Source organism: Balaenoptera musculus, chromosome 2 (genome assembly GCF_009873245.2).
Source record: "Balaenoptera musculus isolate JJ_BM4_2016_0621 chromosome 2, mBalMus1.pri.v3, whole genome shotgun sequence".
Classification (NCBI taxonomy): domain Eukaryota; kingdom Metazoa; phylum Chordata; class Mammalia; order Artiodactyla; family Balaenopteridae; genus Balaenoptera; species Balaenoptera musculus.
The window spans coordinates 100,616,685-100,627,923 of NC_045786.1; the positions used below are offsets into that span (position 1 = coordinate 100,616,685).

At 37.0% G+C, this 11,239-nt stretch overlaps 1 gene segment (V, D, J or C); it reads left to right on the forward strand.

The window, feature by feature from the left end:
• The first annotated feature begins 4,363 nt into the window (after nucleotides 1–4,363).
• On the forward strand, nucleotides 4,364–7,931 carry LOC118889870. The segment is given in 3 exon segments: nucleotides 4,364–4,412; nucleotides 4,579–4,905; nucleotides 7,870–7,931. Coding segments are annotated over 3 exon segments (438 nt in total).
• Nucleotides 7,932–11,239: the final 3,308 nt, after the last annotated feature.

Genomic DNA, 11,239 nt, shown 5'->3' on the forward strand with positions numbered 1-11,239 from the left:
TGCCATTTTGAACTCAGTGTTTTAAATTTTTCTCCCTAAGTAATTATATAGAAAAATTGACTATTTTTGGTGTACATTTCTGTTTATTTGCATTTTAATACATTGTATAGATCACGTAGCCATCACATGATTATGATACAGAACAGTTTCATTGCTCCCCAAAACTCCCCTGTGCTATCCTTTTATAATTACAAACTCCCCTATTCCTAACTATTTGCAAGTACTGGTCTGTTCTTTCATATTTTTATCTTATTAAGAATGTCATATGGGGGCTTCCCTGGTGGCGCAGTAGTTAAGAATCCGCCTGCCAATGCAGGGGACATGGGCTCGAGCCCTGGTCCGGGAAGATCCCACATGCCGTGGAGCAACTAAGCCCGTGCACCACAACTACTGAGCCTGCCCTGTAGAGCCCGCGAGCACAACTGCGGAGCCCGCGTGCTGCAACTACTGAAGCCCGTGTGCCTAGAGCCTGTGCTCCACAACAAGTGAACCCACCGCAATGTGCTGCAACTAGAGAAAGCCCACGCGCAGCAACGAAGACCCAACACAGCTTAAAAAAAATAAAAAAAGAATGTCATATGAATAGAACCATACAATACCATAAAATACATAACCTTTTGTGATGTCTGAAACTCGGGGAGAGGAAGCGCATGCCACTGGGCACAGGTGTGATCTCCATCTCTGCCAACACACTCAGTGTTTTCTACCCCTGATGTTTTGAACTTTTGTTTTTATGGGAAGAGCTTATCATTTCAAGTGTTTGAATTCCTGTGGATATTTGATTTATAATTCTATGAAAAACACTATGGCAATTGATAATGGAGAGGTAGTGCTGAAGGTTAGACCATATCCTATAATCATGTTGAGTCATGTTCTGTATACAAGTTTAGTTGCACAAACTCCATCCTAAATTTTTATCAATAGATACTTTTATCACACTTTAAGGCTAATTTTATTGATGAAGATTTACTCTAGCAGTACGGATTGGGGTATAGCTGTTATTTGGCTTTTCTAGGATGGCATTGAATGAAATATCCAATAATTCTTTAACTTTGTTGCAATAGCAATATCTTTGTAGGGCTGAACATTTGCATTAGGATGGGTATTTTTTCAAATAAAGCCATACCTTGGCAAGTTATATTATTGGTAAGAGGATAAAGTCAGGAAAATTAGAAATATATAACATTCTACCATTAAAGTGGGAAGATGTCTCTAAAAGATGAAAAACAAAAGAATGCAAAGGAGAGTGTGACAATCTCCAAACATCTAGGAGAATTCTCTCCTAATGGTCTTGGATGGAGATGTATACTTTAGGCAATTATATGTTTGTTTTAAGGATCGTGGGTCAGCCTCATCTTCTATAGAATGTCTACTTCTGACCATTCCCTGGAGAACCTTAGTTTAATATCCCTAATGTGAGTAACTTTTCAATTCTTGTCAATTAAGGAAGCATGATGTTATACTAGTTGGTGCACATGTAACACAGGATGTATTTCTTGTACTTTATCTGCTGAATTGCTAACAAATAGTACCTAATAAGGTCATTTCCGCAAGCTCAATGGCAGTCTTTCTCTTGGTATCTTGCACAGCATCCAGTCACCCAGGTTAACATCATGTAAAAGCTGATTAAATGAAAGCCTATAAAATCAACCTCTGCCTGTGATGAAAGGACTGATTATATTGGGTTTATCTATTTTACTTCAGTTTGTGAAAGATTGGAATACGTGTCGTTTGGGACCTTGTGAGTTACCTGGGCCTATCAGTGACCAGTTCATAGTGAGACAACATATGACTTTGTGAGGGGAAGAAAGCAGGGCCATGGGGGCCAAGGCTAATTAATAATGCATTAGGCCATAGTAGTTCAAGGGTGTCTGATACAGTAATTCATTTCAGTTCTAATATTCCATTTGTTCTTTCCACTTCTTCAGAAGACAGAGGGATGATAAGAATAGTAAAACTTCTGAGTGAGGGCCAAAACTTTCTATAACTGTCCCAGAGAAACTTGCTCCCCTATATAGATATACATTGAAATGGCACAGGTAGTAAACACAATATCAAGTTGATTTTCAGCTATCGTGAGTGCTGTGGATTCTCTGACAAAAGATTGCTTCAACCCATGTAGAAATAAAAATACTACTACTAGTACATACTCATAATCCATGGGGAAAAAGCAATTGTTTAACTCCTTTTCAAAATACCCCAAATGTTTCCTTGGGACAGTATTCCAGTTCATATTCCACCTTTACAGATTTTTATGGGAGTTTGTTTGTTCCAAGAAAGGCATGAACTGACCCCATTCTTTGCCATCCTAGAAGTTTCCCCACCAGTGTTTGTTTAATGTTGCAGCCAATATGTCCCTACTGTGATGTCTTTTCTCTGGAGGACTTTAGGAAGAGTTCATCGGAGATCATTAGGCTCCACCAGACAGCTGTCCTGGCTTTGATATATCTTGTCCTCATGAATCAAACAAATCAATCATTCCTAATGATTCTTTACAAAATTGGGGCCAAATTTTGTGCATCTAAGATGGAATTATTGAACTTCTCCATGGATTTCTCTTTATGTTCTAGAAGAGGTGCTTGCATAAGGATTAAGTCAGAAAGGAATGTTTAGCATAATAATCTGCTCATTTTTTCCTAGCTTCTACAGAGTCTTTTACTCTGTGAGAGTTGGTTTTTATGACAAAAATTTCTTTGAGTAACATGAAGACATCAAATAATTCATGTATTTGGCATCCATTTTTAATAGGCATACATGAGATACACAAGAAGGTTAAGAAAAGGTTAAGATGCTTAAAAAACCTCATTGTCTTCCTAGTATTTGGAAGCCGTGAACTGTGTTAAAAATCTATAACTAACACTGTATGTGTACTTTTTGTAATTTAATATATCCAAGAGAGATCCACAAGTTCAGCTACTTGAGTTAGTTTTGCTTCTGCTAATGATTGGTTTTAAAGGGAGTTTAGAGTAGCTGTTGCACAACTAGCTTGGTATTTTTTCTTTTCAATATTTAAAGTAAGATTATTTTTAAAACATGTCAATTCAGAATTTGGTATGAGAGTGTCCAAAAGATCTGTTCTGGACATGAAGGCATTTTGGATAACAGAAATACAATCATGAGATCCTTTAATTGAGAAGTGTAACAAAGTTGAGTAATATGTGGAGAAATTAATATTTTATGATTAGTCAACTAATTGGTAGACAAAGTTTGGGTGTTTTAGATTGGAGAACAATTTGTACTGTATGTAGTACCATCAGATTTAAATGGAGATTCCGGAGCAAGACCTGAAGATGCTTCAACCAATTTAGCCAAGGCTGTAATTACTTTGAGACAAGGAGTATAAATTTTGTTGAACTTTAAGGGGTAGGCCATGATAGGCAATGGGTCTTTGTTGTTTGCCATGTTGTTTAGTAATATCCTTAGGCATGGCTTTCCTTTTACATTCATACACAAAGAAAGGTTTATTACAATCAGTGGTGAACTTACAATCAGCTGTCTTATGGAGGTGTATGATGTCACCTGCAATATATTCCCTTTAGAGCTGGGCGCACAGAATATAGGGGCTTCTTGTGGCTCTTTTAGGGTCCCAGTTGAGTTAATGGGAAAAATATAAATTCAAAGGTTTGATAACCTAATGGCCAAACTCTGGCATCTATTTTGGCCTTTCTGAACAGAGCTGGGCTGTCAAAACTAATAGAGAAGAGAAGGGGACCTCTGTGACAGGACTCCATGTCTGCAAGCTTCATTCTAGTCTTCTGCAAAGGGAGATTATCTTTTCTCCTGATATTAGGTCCCAAGATAGGTAACTGAACAGATGTTGTGGTGAAGAATTATATTGATTGCTATATCAATATATAGGTTGAAAAAGCTGCAGTAATTAGTCTAAAGAGATTTGCCTTCTTATCATAAAGTGATTTATTTCTACCTTAGATGAAAGAACAGCATACACAGGTGTAAGGATACATCATCTTTACATCTTAGGTTGTTTCCATAATCCATTATATGTAGTATTTTAAAATAAGTTCCATCACAGACGCAACGACTAAACACAGCAGTTGGTCGAATCATCAATCTCCCTTTCAATAACAAATTTACCTCGTGTTTATTTTCAGCTGTAATTGCTATCATTTAAAGAGCTGGTTAATGCAAAAGGAAGTCTGGGTGGAGTGAGACTCTCACCTAGTCAATAGAGAAGCTGACATGACCCACATCAACTTGCTCCTCCAGGAAACCCCTGTTTCCTGTTGTGGGGCAGCAGCAGCACATAGCCCAGCAATTCTTCCCTCACCCTGTCAGGCTCACCTCACCTTGCAGAGCCTTGAAATTGAAGAAGACACCTTCCATCTAGTGGAAGACCTCAAACATGCTTCTCTCCAGCCTTCTGAAGGTGATCATGGCTTCATTGTGGTTAGGTAAGGATGGCCCCAGTGGGATTGTACCCCTCTAGGACCTAAGGACCGGGGGAACAGGCGGTTTATGGGCACCCTGGGAAGAAGGGGCAGTAGAGTGTAAAACAGAATTTCTTTGTTCCACAGTACTTATTCCTAAACTTCTGATTCTGTTTTTTTTTTTCTTCAGGACCCAGTATTGCCCAGAAGGTAACTCAAAACCAACCAGTAATATTAGTGCAGGAGAAGGAGGTTGTGACCCTGGACTGCATATATGACACAAGTGATTTCAGTTATAGTCTATTCTGGTACAAGCAGCCCAGCAGTGGGGCGATGATTCTCCTTATTCGTCAGGACACTTATAACCAGCAAAATGCCACAGAAGGTCGCTACTCACTGAATTTCCAGAAGGCAAACAAGTCCATCAAACTTGCCATCTCAGCTTCACAGCTGGAGGACTCTGCAGTGTATTTCTGTGCACTGAGTGAGCCCACAGTGAGAGGCGTGTTGGAGGGAGGTATACCAAAACCCAGGGCTCTGCTTGATACATCTACCTGCTGTAGGAACCAGGGCAGGGAATTGCCTTCACAGACAGGAAGTGGTTAGGGCTGTGGCAGCACAGGTGTAGGGTTAGAGGGAAAACACTCCTTCTAAGAAAATATTTCTCTGGGTTCGTAGACCATGTCTAGAGCTATCATTCACCAAAAACATCCTTATCCCTGAAAATTTGGGTTCAAATTTTTTATTGAAGACAAAAAATAGCCACATAAAATCCTTGCCATTTAGTGATTAGAATGAGCTAGAAGAATTGACTAAGGAAATTCAGAAACATCTGATTCAAAAATTAGTAAAAATATGTGTGAATTTTTGGATTTTCATTTCAATTTGTTCATTAAATATTTATTGAATATATATTATATTACAGGCATTGTTTTGAATAAGAAAGGTTGTGAAATCTCTGTGTGATTTTCCCCTTTTTGAATATTATGCAGTTTTACACCGTTTAATGAATTCATCTATTTCAGTTTTCTTAGCTGAGTTAATGGTACACTTGTTTACTTTCTAAGGTGCCTGATATGTCACAAACTTTGTGCTAATCCTCATTCCATCTTATTAACACCTCTAGCATGGAATAGCTCAATTAACATAATGTAAGTTTTACCTGCCTCCCATCAGTCTTATCCACAAAAAGATCAATAATTAGTGGCTCTTAGAAGGACATTGTGAGAAAGAGAGTTATCTCGTTTATCTTGTTGAATTATCTTGTTTCTCTGCTCTTGCCCTTCACTGCACCACTCCTTCAAAAGTATTTTTGCCATCATGTGGCACATTTTGGACACCTCCAGGCCCTCTTTTTCAATCAGTGTTACACAATCCCAAATACTCCTTCTCTCCAATTTCCTCCTTCTACCTCTAATCCCATTTTCTCAGTGTCTTAAAATTTGAATGGTAATGGGTGGTTGCTAAGTGGTCTTGTATTGTAACTGCTTCTTATATTTGCATTTCGAAAGCAGTTGTGTAGAGTAGAAATCTTAAAAGGAATGTCTTACAGTCCCTTCATTAAGTGGTGCTGGAAAAATTGGACAGCTACGTGTAAAAGAATGAAATTAGAACATTCTCTAACACCGTACATAAAAATAAAGATCTAAATGTAAGACCAGATAATATAAAACTCTTAGATTAAAGATCTAAATGTAAGACCAGATAATATAAAACTCTTAGAGGAAAACATAGGCAGAACACTCTCTGACATAAATCACAGCAAGATCTTTTTTGGTCCACCTCCTAGAGTAATGAAAATAAAAACAAAAATATACAAATGGGACCTAATGAAACTTAAAAGCTTTTGCACAGCAAAGGAAGCCATAAACAAAACGAAAAGACAACCCACAGAATGGGAGAAAATATTTGCCAATGAATTGACCAACAAGGGATTAATCTCCAAAATATACAAACAGCTCATGCAGCTCAATATCAAAAAACCAAACAACCCAGTCAAAAAAATGGGTGGAAGATCTAAATAGACATTTCTCCAAAGAAGACATACACATGGCCAAGAGGCACATGAAAAGATGCTCAACATCATTGATTATTAGGGAAATGCAGATCAAAACTACAATGAGGTATCACCTCACACTGATCAGAATGGCCATCATCAAAAAATCTACAAACAGTTAATGCTGATGAGGGTGTGGAGAAAAGGGAACCCTCCTACACTGCTGGTGGGAATGTAAATTGATACAGCTACTATGGAGAACAGTATGGAGGTTCCTTAAAAAACTAAAAATAAAACTACCATATGGGGCTTCCCTGGTGGCGCAGTGGTTGAGAATCTGCCTGCTAATGCAGGGGACACGAGTTCGAGCCCTGGTCTGGGAAGATCCCACATGCCGCGGAGCGGCTGGGCCCGTGAGCCACAATTACTGAGCCTGCGTGTCTGGAGCCCGTGCTCCGCAACAACAGAGGCCGCAATAGTGAGAGGCCCGCGCACCGCGATGAAGAGTGGCTCCCACTTGCCACAACTGGAGAAAGCCCTCGCACAGAAACGAAGACCCAACATAGCCATAAATTAAAAATAAATAAATAAATAAATAAAAATTAAAAAAAAAAAAATGTTAATGAAAAAATTTAAAAAAAAAAAAAAAAAAAAAAAAAAACTACCATATGATCCAGCAATCCCACTCTTGGGCATATATCCAGAGAAAACCATAATTCAAAAAGACATATGCACCCCAGTGTTCATTGAAGTACAATTTACAATAGCCAGGACATGGAAGCAACCTAAATGTTCACCAATGGAGGAATGGATAAAGAAGATGTGGTACATATATACAGTGGAACATTACTCAGCCATAAAAAAGAATGAAATAATGCCATTTGCAGCAACATGGATGGACCTAGAGATTGTCATACTGAGTGAAGTAAGTCAGACAGAGAAAGACAAATATCATATGATATTGCTTATATGTTCAATCTAAAAAAAATGGTACAAATGAACCTATTTACAAAACAGAAGTAGAGTCACAGATGTAGAAAACAAACTTATGGTTACCAAGGGGGAAATAGGGAGGAGGGATAAATTGGGAGATTGGGGTTGACATATAACACTACTATATATAAAATAGATAACTAATAAGAACCTACTGTATAGCACAGGGAACTCTACTGAATACTTACATGGGAATAGACTTACATGGGAATAGAATCTAAAAAAGAGTGTAGTGACTTACATGGGAATAGAATGTAAAGTAATGACTTACATGGGAATAGAATCTAAAAAAGAGTGGATATATGTACATGTATAACTGATTCACTTTGCTGTACAGCAGAAACTAACACAACATTGTAAATCTACTATACTTCAATAAAAATTAATTTAAAAAAGTCTTTAAATTTTTTAACTCAAAAAATCTTACCATTTTAACAGACATTTTTACCATATTAATAATTTTAAGTGTACAATCCAGTGATATTAAATACATTTACATTGTTCAACCAGTACCACCATCCATCTCTAGAACTCTTTTCATCTTGAAAAACTGAAAATTTGTACTCATTGAAGAGTAACTCCCCATTCATGTGTCCCTCCAGCCCCTGGCCACTACTATTCTACTCTCTCTTTCTATGAGTTTGACAGCCCATATAAGTGGAATCATGCAATATTGGTCATTTTGTGACTTATTTCATTTAGCATAATGTACTCAAGTTTCATCTATGTTGTAGCATGTGTTAGAATTTCTTTCCTATTTTTATTTTGAATTTTTGAATTTTATTTAATTTATTGTTTTATATAGCAGGTTCTTTCCTTTTTAGGGTTGAATAATATTTCAGTGTATGTGTATACCACATTTTGTCTATCTCTTCATCTGTTGATGGATATTTGGGTTGCTTCCACCTTTTGGTGGAACCATGGATATATAAATACCTCAATATTTTGGGTATATACCCAAATTCTTTCAAATTTTTTTGAGTATATAATTAGAAGTGGAATTGCTGGATCACATGGCACTTCTATTTTTAAATTTTTGAGAAATATTTATACTGGTTAATTTGAATAACTATGCTCTAGACTACCTTATCACAAGCCAGTTTCAAGGACTAGAGAAAGCAAGTGATCACTAGCCATGAATGAGGTTTCAGTATTCTAGTGGTTCACCTAAACCTAGAAGAGTTTGTCACCCTTGGTATGGTGCTTTGCTCCTCAGGTGCCTAGTAATTGGTCTGAAAGGAATGGTCAAGGCACTACCTGGTGGTCAGCTCCTGAACTGCAGCTTGGGTATCCTTTCTAATATGCTTCTTTCCTCTTTTGGTGAAAGGGCCAAATCTGCAATTATTTAATCATTTTTATTAGTTCAATATGCAGAAATAAAGAAGTAAGTTGTTACCAGATTGTCTTAAAGTATTTCAAAGGATCAAGAAAAAGTCATTTTGCTGCCCATCTCTCCAATTTTCTCAGAAAATAATCTATAGCAGAAAACACAGAGAACAGGTTTTGCTATCAGAGAGATTTGTGTTCAAAACTATTAGCTCTGCCATGAATTTTTCTAGACACTTGTGAGCTTTGTTTCATTATATAATATGAGAGAGTAACATATTCTTTGATATTTTATTGTGACAAGTTATCAATAATGTAGCTACAGAGACTGACAAGTAGCAAACGATTAATTAATGAGAATAACCTCAATAGGTCCAGGAAAAGCATTCGACAGAATCCAGCATCTATTCCTGGTTAAAAACTCCCAGCAATTGAGGACCTAAGGAATTTCCTCAACTTAATAAGGCATCTCTACAAAAAACTACATCAAATGTCATACTTGATGGTGAAAGAATGAATGCTTTCCTCCTAATTTTAGGACTAGAGGAAGAATTTTGGCTCTTACCACTTGTATTTAGTATTTTACTAGGGATTCTAGCCAGTGCAACAAGGCAAGAGAATGAAACAGAAGACATACAGTTTGGAAAGGAAAAATTGAACTTATCTTTATTCACAAATAGCCTAATTGTCTGAGTAGAAAATCCAAGGAAATCTACAAAAAAAGCTACTAGAAAAAAATAAGAAAATTAAACAATTCAAATATACACCTACCATATGCTCCAGCCATTCCACTTCCAGATATTGACCTAAGAGAAAAATGAAAGCATATGTCTATTAAAAAAAATCTGATACACAAAAGTTCAAAGCAGCCTTATTTGTAACAGCCCCAAACTGGAACTAACAGAAATGTTTGTCAACAGGTGAATAGATAAACAAATTGTTTTATATCTATATAATGGAATACTATTCAGCAACACAAAAGAATGAACCATTTATACTTATAACCATGAAAGAATCTTAAAATAATTATGCTGAGTAAAAGAAACTAGACAAAAGAGTACATATGATTCCATTTGCATCATATAAAATATGCAAACTAATTCATGACAGAAGTGTTGCATGAAAATTGGAGTAGGAAGCATGGAGAGGGTTGAAAGAAGGACTACAAAGAGAGGTGAGGAAACTTTTTAGGTGTTGTATTGTTCGTTATCTTGATTGTAATGATGGTTTCACAAGTGTGTACATATGTCAAATCTTATTAATTTGCTTACTTAACATAAGTGCAGTATATTTTAATGAATGTTATAAATTAATGAAACCATTAAAAATCCAAGTTTAAGAAATATCTTTCTTCAGTTGTACAACTCGTACGAGTTGTACAACTCGTACGAGTTGTACGAGTCTTCTAATGTGACCCCAAATCCAAATATTTCTCCTCTATATCCTCATTGGCTTTAAACTATGTTTCTTAAAAAGTGTGGGTAACAACTTTCTGCATCCATGTGTTATATATTTATTTTCAACCCAGCATCATCCCACCCTGTTTTTGCTTTCTCCCTAATGTGCCAAAATAGAATTTTGTAGATGTTTTTTCAGAATTCCTTCCTAGCATAGTTTTGAGGCAGGTTCTGACAATGTGATTTGGAAGGTGAAGGAGAAAGGAAGGAATATGTGAACCCAAACAGTATTTGAGCTTGATTTTATTATTATATCTGGATCTGGGAAACAATTGTCATGTTGACTTTGGACTCATGAAGCTCCTTGATCTGAATCTGTGGAGAGTGAACTCCAGGAAACAGACTGAGCTAAGCTTCCATCTATGTGTCTAGGGATCCATGGCTACAGAGCTTTACAGAAGATGCGTCCTTCTCCAGTACTTCATCCTGACAACCCTCAGGATTTTTGCTTTATTTTATAAAATGAACGTTCATAAAAAGGGAGCTAAAGAAGTGCTTGTTTTTGCTTGTGGTACTTCATAGCAAAAGACCAGTTTAAAAAATTGTGTAATCATGGAGACATTTTTCCGTGCTGATTCCAGAGCTTACTCCCTGATCTTTGATGACCATCTTGGTCTAGGACACTGATCACAAATGAAATCTTATAAACTGTCATTGGACTGGCTGCAACAAAACCATGTGGGAGTTTTAAAAAATTACACACTTGTGGGAATTCCCTGGCAGTCCAGTGGTTAGGACTCCACACTTTCACTGCTGAGGGCCCGGGTTCAATCCCTGGGTGGGTACCTAAGAGCCTACAAGCTGTGCAGCAGGGCCAAGGGAAAAAACAATTACACAGTTGTGGGTCTCAATCCTGGAAAGTACGATTCATGAAGTTAGTTGTGGGATCCCAGAATCTGTAATTTTAAATCACTTACACATTGATTCTATTATCAGCTGTTGTATGAATATCAGCTATGTCTTTAATAATTTGAAAAGCTGGGAAAAAAGAGAGTCCTAACTCATGCTCGAGGCTTTTGAAACAAATCCACATCTTTAGAGTTCCTAACCCAGTGGAGGAAAATTATTTGATTAAAGTT